At 58.9% G+C, this 16784-nt stretch overlaps 1 protein-coding gene across 1 annotated transcript in view; it reads left to right on the plus strand.

The window, feature by feature from the left end:
• The first annotated feature begins 1102 nt into the window (after positions 1-1102).
• The window catches only part of LOC116659625 (tensin-3-like), an 84528-nt gene continuing 68846 nt past the window's right edge, over positions 1103-16784 (plus strand). The window contains 5 exon segments of the mRNA XM_032467413.1: positions 1103-1252; positions 2882-2932; positions 5720-5842; positions 8610-8674; positions 11347-11430. Coding sequence (XP_032323304.1) covers positions 1103-1252; positions 2882-2932; positions 5720-5842; positions 8610-8674; positions 11347-11430 — 473 coding nt within the window.

Genomic DNA, 16784 nt, shown 5'->3' on the forward strand with positions numbered 1-16784 from the left:
GGGCCAGGGGTGAGTTCCAGAACGGACTCCAGCCCGCGGAACACGCAGGTGCCCGGGACGGCCCCAGCCAGCACTCCACACGCACGGGCCCCCAGGGAGATGACAGTTGTCCAGGACACACTGCTGTTTTTTAACACCAGTGTCAAAAACCACGTGACTTGGTTTTCAAAAAGGAATCAAAACTCTTTCACATCCATGTCTGGGGCATAAGGTAGAGAAAAAAACCTTGGCCATTGTGTAGATTTGAATAAACCCACTTTGAAAGGTTCATGATGTTGAGTATTTGACCTTGTAGTAGATATCTCTCAAACTTGTCTTTGTTGTTTAGAAATAAATGTAAAACTGTTCATCCCTGAGGCCACCCGCCTCCCCGGGGCCTCTGCTGGGAGGCGACCTCGGGCTACGGCCCCCGTGCAGCGCGTCCTAGTGATGGGAAGCGGGGCACTGCCCGGGCTCCCCGGGCCTCCCCACACCAGCCAGCTCTGGCCAGGGGCTGCCCTCCGCCACCGGCTTCATGCCCTGGGCGTTTCTACCCCCCTCCCTCCCTCCCCAGACCCCATCCTCCGGTTCCTGCCACCTGCCCTGGTCTGCTCGCCCTTGGTTCCTGCAGACGTTAGCTCTCACCTCCCGCAGCTGGGATTCCTCCCCAGCCCGTCCCTGGGCCTGTGGCCCCCACACCTGGCAGGGGCTGGTGCACACAGGACTAGCCGCCGGCATAGATGCCTCCACCACCCACCCCACACGATGGGCTGCTTCTTCGCAGCTCCCTGCCACGGGCCTGACGCCCTAGAGTGAGGAAGGCTCCTCCCTCCAGGGTCCCGGCTTCCTGAACCCGGCCGGCCCGCTGCAGGCGTCTCCATCAGGCCCGCAGCGCTGCCGGGAGCCCCATGTCCTCTGCATACGCCCTGCCCCAGTCTGTTAAGGCCACTGAGACGCGGGCCCTCCCATGACGGGAAGTACTCAGACTGTGGACAGGAACCCTGCAGGTGCCGGCATCAGGTCCGGCGTGCACAAAGCGAACGTCCCCCCTCCCCTGGCCCTGGTCCTCAGGGCCTCTCCTGAAAGCCGCCCCTCCCCCAGGCCTGCGACGTGGAGCCCCACCATGGAGGATAGCCACGAGCTGGACCTCACCTACATCATCGAGCACATCATCGCCATGTCCTTCCCCGCCGGATGCTCCGAGGAGTCCTACCTGCACAACCTGCAGGAGGTGACATGCATGCTGAGGTCCAAGGATGGGGACAACTACCTGGTAAGCGGGGCTGGGGGGACATTGAGCGTCGGGGTGGGGGGACGCCAAGTGTGGGGAACGCTGAGTGTGGGGACGGGGGTGGACACAGGGTGAACACACTGAGGGGAGCCCTGATCACGGGTTCAGCTGGGAGGACACTGAGTTTGCTGAAACTCGAGGAAGCCGCCGCCCCTGTGTCCTGGGGGTCTCTCTGGCCGTCCATCCATCTTTCCACAGGTTGGTGCTCTGGGACCCATGGGTCATGAGCGAGGTCCCCAGGGAGCAGGACTCACAGGGCCGTGGTGGTCCGGGCAGGGCCGCCCTGGGGGACGCCCAGGTCTCCTTGGGCCAGGGCAGCCATGGGCAGGGCCAGGCCCGCCTCCCCACTGGGTTGAGGGTGGTGGTTGGCCTCCCTGGTGTGGATGCCTGCTTTCCGTCCCCCCGAGGTCAGCCTGGAGGACCGAGCATTGCCCAGGTCCACTGTGAAACGCGGGGCATCTCTGGCTGGAGTCCACGGTGAGGAGAAGTGGGGGACAGCATCTTCCCGAACCCCCTCCATCTCCCCCAACCCTGTGCCTGTCAGTGGCCCTGTGTCTGTGTCCTTCGTGGGTTCTGATCATGACTTGACTTAAATTCCAGCTCCTCGCCTCCCTGGACCTGCCGGGTGTGGCCTCGGGTATCTCCTTGAAGCTCTAATCTTTACCCCAAGCCAACATCCTTATCAGCCCCCTCAGGTGACAAATGGCCAGGCAGGACCCAGAGGCAGCTCGGCCAGGGCCACGCATGGAGGCAGTGTCCGGTCCTCCTCCCTGCGGGCCGTCTCCTCCTGACCCCTCCCAGGCAGTGTACGTGCTGAGCCTGGTCCCTCCTTCCTTCCTGCTCCAACTCACTGTCCGCAGGGGTCTTGCCAGGGCCTGGGGCTGGTGCTGGGGGGCAGGTCCTCCCCTGATGCCAGTGGGGCCTTGTCGAGGCCACAGCCCCCCTTGCAAACAGCAAGAGTGTGGGTCCCCACCACTTTTGGGAACAAGGAACTCAGAAAAATCGGAGGAAAGACATGCAGTGTCTTCTGCAACTCTAAGGACCCCAGACTGCACCTGTCTTCCCCAGGGACATCTGAATTGTCTGCTCTGATAGGTGACTGCGGGGACAGAACGTCCCCACCGGCACACTGACCCTCCAGGGTGAGGTGTGTTAGCCCCAGGCGCTGGCCCTTCAAGGGAGGTGTTAAAGGGCACATGTCCCAGGGCATGGGAGGCAAAGAGCCAGGACCCAGGTCTGTGCTGAAGTACCCCCTTGTTCCCCTTCTGCTTTCCCAGGGGTGTGGTCGGTTCCACAGACCACACTGGTCCAGGGGCGCAGCATGTGGCCCTGGGGTCTCCCAGACCGGTCCCCTCGCAGCTCCAGGGCAAGGACAATCTCCTCACCCTGCTCCCATCCTCCCAGGAACGCCACGCCCTCTGGGTGTGTCTGCCGGCCTGAAACATCCATTTGTTTTGTTGGTTTTTCATTCCGTGACAGTTACACGCCGTACACCTCAGTCTTCCGTCCTCCTTGATATCTCAAAGGCAAATGGCGCTGAGAAGGCAGGTCTCTCTTCTCTGACCCCTGAGGGTGACAGTTTGACTAACAGGCTGCTTCTTCCCCCCGTAGGTGTTAAACCTTTTGGAAAACAGATGTGACCTGACAAAGCTTAACCCAAAGGTAGGTCCATGATGTTTGTCCTGCTCATATGAAAGTAGTTTGTGGCAGTGCTGCAGAAAACGTGTGACAGCTCAGTTGTGACAGCAACCTGGATCCAGGCGAGAGACCAAGCAGCACTGGGAGGGGTGGAGAACTCAGGTTTATTACACCAGCGGGCCCAGAGGAGTTAACACTCCAGGCTCTGGACCCCGACTGTAGGTTTACACAGGTATTTATAGGCTGCCAGTTTACACTTTGCAACATCATATGCAAATAAGGTATAACGAAAGTTGACTAATTAGGAACAAGCTTTGTAAAAATGGACCAATCAGGAGGGAGAGAAATAACCAATCAGGAGTGAGAGAAATGGACCAATCAAGAGTGAGAGAAATAACCAATCAGAAGTGAGCTCCATGCAAAAGAAATACTACACATGGACCAATCAGGAGTGAGGGAAATGGACTAATCAGGAGTGAGAGAAATAACCAATCAGGAGTGAGCTCCATGCAAATGAAGCACTACAAATGGACCAATCAGAAGTGAGTTCAGGGAACCAATAGAATTTTAGGGGTAAGTAACCTGGTTCAGAGGCAAAAGGTGAGACAGAGCCTCTGGGATGGTGCCGGCACCCAGATGGTGCCGGCAGGAGAGCAGTGGCCCTGCCTGGGGGTCCTGCCCGTCTTTTTATGGGGCTTCCCGCCTCAGCAGGTCTTTGTGGGATACGACATAAGAAGGGGTGTTAGGGACTGTTCACATCCAGGACTAATTTTGTTTCATCTATTTTTTTTGAGAGGGGGAGTTAGGTTTGTTTATTTATTTATTTTTGGAGGAGGTTGTGGGGTCTGGACCCAGACCCTCATGCACGTGAGCTTGTGCTTTACCACTTGAGCTATATCCTCCTCTCTATGACTAATTTTTTTTAATTAACCTTTTTAGAGTTCAAAATAGTTATAAACTCCCAGGAAGTTGAAAAAAATAATACAGAGAGATCCCACAGAGCCCTGGCCCTGTCTTCCCCGGGGGTCATGTCTTGCATAACTCAGAGTCAAATATTAATGCCAAGAAGTGGACCTTGGTACCATCCACAGACTGCATGAAGCTTCCACTGGGTTTCCCTGCAGCTGTGTGTGTGTGTGTGTCTGAGACCACCTGCCACGATCAGATCCAGAACACTTTCACCTCAAAGATCTCCCCCCTCCATCCATTATTCTTTTTTTTGGGGGGGACATAATGAGATAATTGAGTTTATCTATCTGTTTAATATATTTAATATATTTACTTAATGGAGGTCCCGGGGGTTGAACCCAGGATCTTGCGCATGCTAAGCACGTGCTCTACCACTGAGCTAGACCCTCCCCTCAATATTCTTTGTTTTTGGTACAGTGTTCTTTTTAATAGGCAAGATTTAGGGGACATTTTGTGGATTGTTGTAAGTGTAAGTTATGGTATATATGGTGCATGTATATATATATATATATATATATATATATATATTCCACATGTTGGGATATTTGGAACCATTGGAATACAAAGCAGGGCACAGTGAGCTGCCTGTGTCACTGCTGGTCAACAAGGCAAAAGCGAGGAATTAAGTCTTAACAGGGATTCAGCTCTGCACAGTGTGCACAGAAATGCAGTGCAAGGGGGTCATGGCACCGTACAGCTGTCGGCTCCGAGTGGGGAAGGGGTGTGTGACTTTCTCTGCTCCCGGCCTGTTTCTGAATTTCGCCATCACTTGGCACAATTTCTATTGCTTTTATAAGAAGTCAGAGCTCTGCCTCCCCTCCCCACTGAAAAAAGGAGAGGAAAGCAAAGATGACACCCTTGCGCCCGCGGATGTAGACCGGGGTGTGTGTGTCTGTGCACAGACCTCGTCACATGACGATGGCTTTCTGTGTTTCTCGGTTGTGACCCAGGTTCGGAGGCCTTCCTCTCTGCGGGGCAGGGCCCTCTCCTCTGAGGAGAAGTTATCTGCCCCGTGAGTGGGCGCAGGGGTGGCTTGTGAGCTTTCCCAAGCTGCCATTGCAGTCTGAGCAGAGGAATCTTGGCAGCGGCTGGGGCCAAGCACCCCTGACCCAGGGCCGGCCAGGCGGGGCTTCTCCCTGTGAGCCAGGCATTCAGCGGCTCCCGAAAGCCATTCCCCGAGTTGCCCTCCCAGCCGCAGAAAAACAGCTAAGACCCCGGGGGAAAACACAATCTTTCATGTTCTTCCGTCCAGTAAAGCAGCCTGGCCGCAATTCCCACTACGTTTTAGAAAAGGAACAGGCAGTGTTGTTCTTGACTCTAAAATGAAATATTTTGCTAAATTAAAAAGAAAGAAAGAAAGAAACACTGTTGACTGGAAAAAAAAAAAAAAAAGCACAACCTAATAGTTGAGAACGAGGTTTTATTCAGTGGAAGAAACTGAGGACTGAAGCCCGGGAGACAGCGTCTCAGATCTCTGGGAGGGACTTCTCTGAAGAGGTAAGGGAGGAGCCAGGATATATGAGATGTTGCATCAAAGACGGGGTAGTTGGAACATGAAGCGATGCCTGTTAATTAATGAAAACCAGGCATCTCAGGTTAAGGAATTTAGTGCTTTTTTATGTACGGGAAGGTACAAAGTCTGGGCTCATTGGAATCACCTTGGATGTGCACCTGAGCTCTCCAGGGCCAGTGTCCTGTCCACCCCTGTCCTGAGTACCCCCGGGCACCGCCGGGGGTGGCGCAGCGGCTGACGGCTGGACGGCCGCGGCATCCTTTGTTCACTGATGCGGCGGGGCACCCTTCTCATTCGCACCATCATCACCTTCTCTATGTGCCCCGCAGATCCTGGACGTGGGCTGGCCTGAGCTGCACGCGCCACCCCTGGACAAGGTGTGCACCATTTGTAAGGCGCAGGAGGCCTGGCTGAACAGCGACCCCCAGCACGTGGTCATCATTCACTGCAGGGTGAGCGCCCGCCCACTGGGGTTTGTGGGTCGGTTTTCAGAACCCATCCTTAGGGGAAAAAAAACCCAAGAGTCCTGCAGCCTCCCAGCATCCAGCTTCAGCACGTGTGGGGCTGAGCTGCACGCAGTAAAATACCACAGGAGAGCGCGTGCCTTCATTTCCACACACTGTTATCAACGGAAGCCCCTTCTCCAGAAGCAGGGCGCTGCTACGACACGGGCCATCTGCTCTGCACGGCCGAGCTGGCCGGACACGGCGGACAGGCTGCTTCCCCTGCAGGCTCCCGACGGGACGGGATGTGTCCACCCTGGCGTGGGCAGCATCTGGGCTGCCCGGACCCACTTCCCTCCCTCCTCCCGTGTCCTGCTTCTGCAGCTTCTCGGCTGCCTTGGAGTGTTCCCAGCCTCCCCCGCAGCCCCCGATTCTGCACGCTTGATCCTTTCCCCAGACACCACGATCTCGTGCCGCGCCCGGAGAGGAAATCTCTGCCCAGGGAAGGTGCGGAGGGCGGGCTCCGGCCCGGAGGGAGGGGCTGCCCCTGCTCTGTGCATTTTACACCGAACTCCGAGGCCATCAGCATGTCTCGTAGGTGAAGACGTCTCTGCCTGGAAGTGTTTCTTCTCTCCGACTTGGCACGCTCAGAAACTGCACAAAACCCTCTGCATCAGGGACCTGCATTTAAAAGAGCCGCCCCTTCGTGTTGTGGCCCCGCAGGAGCCCTGAGACCGGCCCCTAGGGTGAAACAAAGCTCCCACGCCCCGGGCACCTGACGGTCGCTTGCCCGAAGAATAGCCGCCGGGGGCACAGAAGGCGTCTCTCTGCCTGTCTTTCTCTCGCATCTGACGTGATCACTTTGTCTCGTCAGCAGCCAGGTGGTTCCAGTGGTTCTCCTGCCAAATTAACCAAGTTAAAATGGAGAAAAAACAGAGAAAAAGTAGTGAAATCAAAAGCTGCGTCTTTGAAGAGACAAGCGAAGCTGATCATCTCTGGACCACAAGGGACTTGGCATGCAGTGACCTCCAGAGCGCGCCCTTTCCTAGACAGCGCTTGGCTCTCCAGACGCATCTTGTTAATGGGATTCACCGGCAACACCTTGAAGTATCTCAAGAGCAGTTTGCCCACCTCACGCTGTCGGGGAGGCCGTGAGCCCTTCCCGAGACGTTCTAGGAAGCATGCTGTGGGGGAGAAGCAGGCCTCGTGATTGGGACCTGCAGGCGTGGATGCTGAGGGAAGTCGGTCACCCTGCTGCTGGCGGGATATTGCGGACGTCTGTCCAGACGTGCTGGGCCTGCAGGTGTGCCCCTCCTCCCAGGAGAGGGCCCAGTGCATGGGGCCGACGGGCCAGCCTGCCACAGCCCTGCCCAGGTGGGTACATGGGGTGGCGTTTGCGGGGATGTGTCCCCAGACCCCCCTCACTCGCCAGTACCGGTTGAGCAGAACCACCCCGCGATTCTTCCGGACGGTTTCGCCCCCTCTGCACCGTTGAGTTTGGAGTCGTTGGAGAGGAATGTTCAAGGCGAATCCTGTGATCAGTGATCCGGATGAAAACTTCAAGTCCCAGAGACGGTTGTTTGTGCTTGAAGACTTCCTGCCCGTCAGCAGCGCCCCGGAAACAGTGGCTGGTGGTTGGGGACAGCCGTGCGGAGGCCCCCGCGGATGCGGACTGGGCGGAGGTGCTGTCTACGTGCAGGGATTGACAACAGAAGCCCCCCGGGGGGTGCACGGTTCCAGCTGCAGGCGCTGGGGTCCATTGTGGACGGCTGGCTGTGCGTCTGCCCGAGTGCACTGAGTGTCCACGAGGACACAGGGGTCACGAGGCCGAGGGGAGGATGCTCCTGATGCCGTTCACGTGTCAGGATCCAGCCCCAAGTGTCCTCCGTCCTCCCTTGTCCAGGACGCACTGGGGACCTGCGTGCTGGTGGCACAGCCGTCTGGCACACGTGATTCTGGACCAGGTCTGTCGCCCACTGTTCTGGAGAGACCCAGACGAGCACCCACAGCTCTGGGCCCCATGGGCCCGTCACACCTCCTGTCGCCGGTGGACACAGCCCCGAGGTTCCTGAGCAGCCAGGCGTGGCCGTGTTCTGACAGAGTTTCCCCGGGGACACCGACGTGTGACGTTCATGTGACTTTATGTGTCATTGGAATGGCATCCTTTCGGTTTTTCTTCAGCTGTTTGAAAGTGTAAAAACAGCTCTTAACTCACAGGTGGCCGGTGCTCCGGGCATGGGCAGAGGTGGCTGGTCTGCCGACCGCTGTCCGGGGTCGTGGCGGTGTGTTCCGGAAGGTGGTGGTCCCTGGTTCCACCAGGGGGAGGGGGCCCGTCACGGAGCCCGGGTGCCTGCAGCCAGCTTATGGTGGCAGCAGAGACCTCGGTCCTGCCGGGCTGCCCTGTCCGGGCTCCTTGGTCCTCTGTGATGCTGGCGGCTGGCTGGGCTCGGCTTTCCTGCTCCTCTGGGCCATGTGTGCAGCCCTCCAAGCCCTGGGCCTGTGCGTGGGGCATGAGTCGTGTCCATTGCTTCTGCCCCGGCTTCACTGGGACACGGGGAACCGAGTGGCCGCCTCTGTGCAGACCAGCCTGGGGGGCGTCCTTGGATGCCCGGGGAGCACCTGCTTCAGCCGGCTGCTGGCCAGCGGCCTCCCGTAGGCGTGTGCCCCGCCCCAGGGCAGGTCTGCACAGAGGACGCTCCCCTCCAGACAGGCTCCATGCCACGCCGCGGGGTGAAGGGCTGCGCCCTGCTCTGACCACCTCTCTCCCCTCCTGCAGGGCGGGAAGGGATGCATCGGAGTGGTCATCTCATCCTACATGCACTTCACCAACATCTCCGCCAGGTAGGAGGGCGTCCTCGCTGCCCTGGGCATGGGGGGGAGGCGGCGCGGCCAGGACCCGACCCGCAGGCCGAGGCCGGCCGTGTGCTCGGCGCGTCCTGGGTGCCCAGAGACCCGGCCGCGAGCTCGGGGCGTGCGGCCATGAGAGAGACGCTTTCCTAGGTGTGGGGTGAGGGTCACCCCGGGTCCTTCTGCGGGAGATGAAGCGAGTTAGCAGAGCCAGGGCAGGGCCGTGTCACTGCTCACCTGCGCTCTGTGCACCATCACGGCAGGGCAGTCCTCACTCCTACTTCAGAGGTGAAGACACTGGGGCCTGGCGGGCGCAGGCAGCTCGCTCGCAGTCTCATGGCCCATGAGCGGGAGGGGTCCAGGCCCCTGGGGACAACGGGGTCCACAGGGTGGGGGACCACATGCATGTCCCCGTGGGTTTGCATCTGCAGCTGAGGCTGCGTTCAGCAGCCCCTCGCAGGGCATGAACCCCTCCTTTCTGACGGGATCCAGGCCCATTCACATCGGCCCATCAGCCTCCCTGTCTCGCATTTGGGAGTGAAACCTGACTTTCCACGTGTTTTCTCTGGAAACACACTGGGGGTGGGCCATGCTTGCCAGGCAGGAAGCCCAACCCCCAGATGCAAATCAGAGCCCTTCCTGGGGACACTCAGCACCTGTGTGTGTGGACCACCTGGCTTCCTGGTCACACCGCCTCCCTCGACAAGCCAGGGACTCGGTCAGGGAGCCAGTTCCGCCCGGCGGGCTGCGGGGCACACCTCTCGTCTCTGCCCGCGACAGGGCGGCTCTGTCCGGAGCCAGCATTCCGGCGCCCTGGGCAGGCCCGCGTTTATGGAAAGCGCGCACACGCAGCTTTTTCACTCACAGCACATCACCGATACCCTCCTTAAAAGCCCTGCTCTTTCCAAATAGTCAGTGCGTCTCAGCTACGCCTGTCAGGAGGCCCTCGCGGGCGGCTCCGAGCCTCGGGGCCTCCCCTGGGAAGTGGGGGCAACGCTTGTGCCTCGCAGGATGCTGTGACACTAGCCCAGCGGCCGTGCTGGTACCGGTGGGGGTGACGCTGGTGCCCCCTCCCTAAGACGGAGTGACCCACCACGCTCGCTGTAACCCGCTTTCCTCAACGAACGCTCCTTCCTAAATGTCTTTCCTGACATCATTTCAGTGGCTGCACCGTTCACCGCTCGGTGGACAGGGTGTCATGTATTTAAGCATTTACTGACACTGCCTCTCCGGGTCGTTTGAAGATTTTCTTTAGAATTTCGGTTTTTTCCTTCTGTGATCTTGTGTCCCTAATGCATGCATGAGATGCATGCGTTCTCACCAGCACATCTTTTTTCCCCCCATTAAAAAAAAAAAACGAAGTGTAGTCAGTTTACAATGTGTCAGTTTCTGGTGCACAGCATCACGCCCCAGCCAGACACACAGTAAGAACATCTCAGTCATTCCTACCGCTTCCTCTTACATGTTCTTCCCAGAAGCAGAGCAGTCCTAAGGAGCAGATGTCTGGAAGGCCTTTGCCACACACCGTGCGCATCTCGGAGCAGACACTTCAGGTCATGAAGGAGGATGAACGTTCTTGTAATGGCCCCAGGAAGATGAGGGTCGATAAAGCGTCGGTTCTGACGTCTTGAATGCTGGCCACAATGCAGTGTCAGCATTTAGTAGAAGTGAATTCCAGGGGACCGAAGGCTTAGAAATGCACGTGTGGGTATGGAACTCTGCTTTGTGACTTAAAACACATGCACATGCAGAGTCTTAGATATTCAGGGAGCCTGCACCTACCCCTGCCTCCGTGCAGGCCCCACCCAGCCCCTTGTTAGACGGACGTGAGCAGCCCGTCTGTGCACCTATCTCTGCGTGCTTGTCTAGGTCTTTCTGGCGTCCACGTTCCTGCACGCCCCGTTTTCCGGAAGGGGCACGCGCACACACACACATTCCAGGGAAGGGCCACATTGTGTGTGATCAGGGTTTCAAGGAAGCTTTGGGCTCAGGTGATCTGAGGACTTTGTGCGTCCTGCCCCTTGGCTTGTGCTGAGGTCAGATCAGGAAGCTGCATGAGTGCCCGTCTGGGGTGAACCTGTGGGCCCCGTGTGGCTGGAGTATAAGGTCCCGTGGGCTGTTGGAGAACCGAGTGGCCATTGTGGCGGTCACTTCGGAGACATGGCCTCTGTCAGCTCTCCGCCCCACCAGCTGAAGCCTTCTCCCCGTCTCAAGGTGTTCCTAGACTGGAACTCAGAGTGTCCCCTGCGGGTCCTAGACTTGCCTCGTGGGGCTGGTGGGCGGCACCAACCGCAGGGCGTGCGGGGCCCCTCCTGGTCCAGAGGCCTGGGTGTGCCTGCTGGCCTCCGCAGAGCCCACTGATGCTGCCCCCATGTGGTGCCCATGTGGCAGGAGAGTGGACGCCGGGCCTGAGCCCGCCTGTGGGAAGCAGGGGTGGGCGACCCCCTGCCAGCATGCGTGGGGCCCAGTGATGCCCAGCAGAAGGGACTCAGACCCTGCAGGCCTGGCCCCCTCGGCCCCTCATCTTCTGGTGGGGGAAGAGGCCTGAGAGGAGGTGCTGAGTGGGTGTGCCGGGCAGTGGGGCTCCTGAGGGTGCGGGTCCCTCAGAGCAGCCTGGGGGCCCCCGTGGTGGCCGTGGGGCTAACTCTCTCCCTCTGCCTCCCCAGTGCCGACCAGGCCCTCGACAGATTTGCCATGAAGAAGTTCTATGATGACAAAGTCTCGACTTTGATGCAGCCTTCCCAGAAACGGTGCGTGTTGTCCCAGAGTCAGAGCGCAAAGACCGACGAGGCCTCACACCTGAGGACATCGGGGCGGAGGGGGTGAGTCCTGGGAGCGGCCGAGGCAGGAGGGGTGGTGGTAGGTGCCCGGGGTGAATCCGGGGTGGATCATGACCCTCCCTGGCCGGCTCTGGCGTGGACCCAGGGCCCCTCCCTGCGCTCAGTCATCGGTCCCTCCGTGCACTTGGCTGGTGTCCTGCCTCCAGGACCAGGGGCAGGGAGCTGCATCTGAGCTGAGTGGGGGGCCACGCAGCCTCTGCCAGGGTGGCTGCGGGCGGCGGGATGCGGCCACACGCTCTCCAGGACGAGTGTGGACACATGCAGGTTTGGGGATGGTGGCCCCTGCGCCCGGCATCAGCCTCAGAGGCAGAAGCTGTGGGGGGCCAGGGAGCAGGCCGCACCCAGGTGAGCCACGCCACCCTCAGGCCCGTGGAGCAGCGCCGGGTGCCGGCAGCCCGTGCCCGGCAGACACCCTTTCTCTGCATGTGGGGCCGGGGGGCTAAGGACACGGTCACCGTGTTTTCACTGTAAAGTGAACAGTTACTGAGACGGTTTTCCTGCGTTCATGTCTGTTTCCCCAGGGCCGAGGGCTGGGCCCACAGGTGCGGGGCACAGAAAGTTCCAGCAGCACCTGGGGGGAGGCAGGGCCACGGGTGTGTTGGTCCAGGGCCGAGTCACGATGTTTACACTGGGGAAGGGGCTTCAGGGACCGCAGAGGCTCCTGCTGCTCCATCCTGGGAGATTCTCGTGGCTGGGGCATGCGTTGTGGGTGTGGGACCGCAGGACACGTGAGTCACCGAGGGAAACCAGGATTTTATTAGCCTTTCAGTTAAACGGCCCCGTGTTCTATTTTGAGCCAGCGAGTGTCATTTCTGGGCTGAGCTTTTTCTAAAACGGTGACATTTGTACGTGCCCCGGCGGGAGGGTGAGCAGGGGTAGTGCAGCCCAGAGCGCAGTGCTCACTGGGGACGGGTGCTGGTCACCCTTCCCTGCAGCTTATTAACAGCACTGATGGAGGAGGGGAACTTCTCCCTCTGACATGCCCCAGTCATGGTGCATCTAGTGAGGATGGAGGCCGGAGCGTTGACGAGTGGTCAGGGCGGCGTGGATTATGTTTGCACTCCGAGGCTCATCTCCAGCCCCGCAGGTCACCCCGCCCAGCGCCTGCCGGGGAAGATGCTGGTCACACCATAATCCAGCTGGTCACAACTGAGCGAAGCAATGCAGGAGCATCTGAGACCTCCAGGAGGCGCGGTGACCATGTCCGCGGGCACAGGCCAGGGTGGGAGCCGTGGCTGTGGCCCCAGATGGCCCCGAGGGCAGGCCTTGCAGGCCATTTCAGGACTGAGCTCAGGAAACCATCTCAAAGCCAGTCTGGTGGTGAGAGTGGATTCATGAGCTGAGGCTTGTGGTTCTGGAAGCTCGGAGCCTGGCAGCAAGGCTCCTCCGGCCTTCACGTGATTAGTTTATGGGCCTGGGAGGCCGGAGGCCCGTCTGACGGATGGCAGATTCTCTGTCACTTTGTGCCTTCCTCCTAAAAGCCACCGAGCAGGCGGCCTGCGGCAACAGAGGCCCCTTGGAAGTCGCTGGTTCCCAGCGGGGTTTCTGGGCGGGGGTGCCCTCTCCCCGCACCTGTCACCTGAGCAGACTGAGGGCAGCGGGTGGAAGCCCCGGGGCGGCCTCCGGCGGAGGCCGACGGCCCTGCTGCGTCAGCGTGGCCCATGAACATGGAGGCCCCTTCAGTTTGATGGGGAATTAAGAAAAGAAACTTCTTCTCTGGCCTTCGTCAGCACAGCCCGGCGGGAGCAATGAGTGAAGTGGTGGCAAGCTCACCCTTTCTTCCACTTCCCTGTTCCCAGAAGGAGCGAGACGGCACACGCTTCTGGGGTCCCCCCTCCGAGAGCGGTGGGGGATGACAGGTGACCGGCTCCTTTGGGGCAGCAAACCCCTCGCAGGGGTGCGGAGAAGAAGGGACCCTGGGGAGACCCCGGTGGGGTCGTTCCCATGTCCCCTCTGCGAGGCGAGGGGGAAGCCAAAAGTCCGGGTGTGCGGACCCCAGGATTCCTGGGTGTCTAGTAGCCAAAAGTTCCCCAGGCTGTAGGATTATGTGGTTTGGAATATTTCTGTCATTTTGGATGGAGGGGAGGTAGGTAGTTTTACTGAATTATTTTTAGAGGAGGGGCTGGGGATGGAACCCAGGACCTCGTGCCTGCTAAGCACACGCTCCACCCCTGAGCGACACCCTCCCCATTTCTCCCGTTTTTGACACGATGCCATGAGTGTCCGAGAGGACCTTGGATGGGAAGCAGGGAAGGTGCAGAGGGCACATGTGCAGGTCTTCTCTCCGGAGGTTTTCCTAAAAGGCCGTTCCGATCCCGGTCAGGTGTCTAACAACCGGGTGGTAAAACCACAGTGTCACAAAATCCAGGCCTGGGGCTTGGGAGTTACGGCTGCATCGAATCCTGTGAACAAGTTGCCTGCAACGACTTCAGCTCCACAAGGTCAGGCAGCAGGATCGCCGGGAAGTGGCGCTTCATGAATAGGAAACACTGACTTACAAAATGACTTTGTGTTTCTTCCCGACAAAGGAAGCGCGGGGAGGAAGAACTCAGCTGCATTTCATCCTAACACTTTATGTCTTTGATTCACCTAGAAAGGTGAGAAGTCTGCATGCACAGCAGACGTCTGAAATGGGCAGGTGAGAATTTACACATGAGCTGCTTCAAGAGGAGGGTTTTTGGTGCAATGCCATGAGGAACTGGCCCCGCTGGGCAGTGCGCCTGGGGCCCAGGCAGGGGGATGCCCACCTCAGTTCCGTCTCTGACCCCTGGGAGCGCGGCCTGGGCTCTGGGAGCTTGCAGGGAAACGGTCTTCTTCTGCCGTCACCCTGACCCTTGACCCTCCTCACCCGAAAGAAGCAACGTCCATGCTCCCTCTGGCTGCTGGGTGGCAGTGGTGGCCGGGCTGTGTCAGTGGAAGTGGAGGACCCTCCGTACGTGCACAAAAATGTGAAACAAACTGACCACCACCCCTCCTTCCTGACACCTGGTCTGTGTGCTCATGGGTCCCCGAGTGAAGGGCCACCTTGTCCGGAGTGACCAGTGCGGGCGGAGCGAGCAGCCAGGTGCCCACAGAGGAGACACACTGGCTGGGCCATGAGGAGGCCGAGGGGTCAAGGGTTGTGACCAGGGCTGCCTGGCACTGCAGGGAGGACGACCGCTCTCTGGAGCCGGCGATGACCACGTCCGTGGTCCATTCTCTTGTGCTCAAGACCAGGGAGCTGCAGGGCCTGCAAACTGCAGGGTGTGCACTGGGTGATAAGCAGGCAGATGGGTCCTGAGGATGGAGACACCCATGTCCCTCAGTCTGCATGAGAGGATGGACACCTGCGTCCTCACGTCTGAACGGGAGGATAAAGACACCTGCTGTCTGGCTAGAAGGTGGGACAAGAAGCCGAGTGGAGTCACCTGGTGATCCATCCCTGCAGCCACAGCCCGGCCACGGGGCCACCCACCACCCAGGGCTTCCATCCAGCCTTGCCATCCTGCGGTGAGGTCTCCGAAAGGGAAGAGGGGCACCTGCCACCCGGAAAGTGGAAACACTGTGAAGGACACCCAAGCTGAAGCCAATGTTCTAACGTTTTTTCTAAAAGGATAGATTATAGGTAGGGGGATTTTTGGTCTTATTTGTTTGTGGGGGGGTAATTCGGTTTATTGCTTTATCTTTAGAGGCGGCACTGGGGATCAAACCCAGGACTCGTGAGTGCTAGGCATGTGCTGTATCCCTGAGTTCTACCCTCCCTCTACTATAAGTGGAGGTTTTAAACTTCTGTTTTTACAGTTTACTAGAAATTTCCTTCTTGTTCTGTTTGCTTTGCTTGCAAATTCAGCAGCTTGAGATAACGGACTGCCTCTGAATTGCTGGGGTCAATCAGATACTTTTAAAAAATGTGAGTGTGCCCGGCATGTGGCGTTGTGTAAGTTTAAGGCATACAAGCATTGATGTGATGCATTCCCGTCCTGTGAGGAGACCTCCGGGACTCACTCCTCCTCCGTGCAGGTCTGTACCCTCAAACCCCTCTTGTCCCCAAGCCCCCAGACCCTGGGGACCACCATTTCCCTTTCTTTTTTTAAAAGTTTGGCTCTTTAAGATTCCATATATATGACTGACACACTGTGAAGAGACGCTACCTCCCACCATTCAGATGGCCATCATCAAAAGGATGAGAAAACGAGCGTCGGCGGGGACGTGGCGGGAAGGGACCCTCGTGCACTGTGGGTGGGGATCTAAACTGGTGTAGCCACTGTGGGCGACGGTGTTGCAGGATCCTCAAAATATTAAAAACAGAACTGCCGTGTGACCCGGCAACCCCAATCCCGGCTGTACACCTGAAGGAATGAAAGCAGGACCTGGAAGAGACGCCTCCACCCCGTGTTCACTGCAGCATTGTCCACAGCAGCCGAGATGTTGGAGCACCCAGGTGTCGCTCCGGGGATGGGTGGACGAGGAAGACGTGGTGTACACACGTGAAAGAGGACTCAGCCGTAACAAACGGATGAAAATGTGCCACCTGTGACAACGTGGGTGGACAGTATGCTGAGTGAAATAAGCAGACGAGTTTCTTAGCATAAGTACACTGAGCCTGGCAGGGGTCCCAGTCATGGGGCGGGGGTCCCTGGCTCCAGGGGGAGTGGACAGGGTGGGGGGGCATGGAGGAGCCCATGAGTCAGCGGGCGCCTCCTCCCTGCACCTGGGGGGTTCTGTGTCGGCGTTGGGGTTCCGAGGTGCACGGAGGTGCTGCGTACCGTGGGCTTTTGGTTTGCTCCGGAGTGAGGCGCTGCAGGGGGAGGGAGAGGCTGAGGCCAGGCTGTGTGTGAGATCCCGGCAGGTCTGCGCCCACCTGGGGTCACAGCCAGCACCTCGTGTCCCGGGAGGAGCAAGGGGGAAGCACTCCTCGGGTAGGGTCTCTCTGGACTGCCAGGTGCACCCACAGGGCTGTCGGCCGGCAGGGTCTTCAGAGAGCAGGGTGAGACAGGCCGTGGGGAGGGCGGGCACAGAGGAGGAGAAGGGAGAGGGCAGGAGGGCAGTGCAGGAGCTCATGTGGGGGCCCTCACCATCAGATGTGTCATGGAGTGCAGACCCCCGTGCCTTGGGTTTCCCAGGGATAGCAGGATGAGAGATGGGTTGGGTGACTTCAGAGGTGTGAGCTGGTTCAGAGAACACGTGCATGGGACCGCAGGGCTCCTGCTGTCCCGTCTCCCGGCCTGGGGACCGTGACCGTGCCATGCCCTGGCCTTGCCTGGCTTGGGGTTCCTTGGACAGAG

This window comes from Camelus ferus, chromosome 24 (genome assembly GCF_009834535.1).
Source record: "Camelus ferus isolate YT-003-E chromosome 24, BCGSAC_Cfer_1.0, whole genome shotgun sequence".
NCBI classification, from domain to species: domain Eukaryota; kingdom Metazoa; phylum Chordata; class Mammalia; order Artiodactyla; family Camelidae; genus Camelus; species Camelus ferus.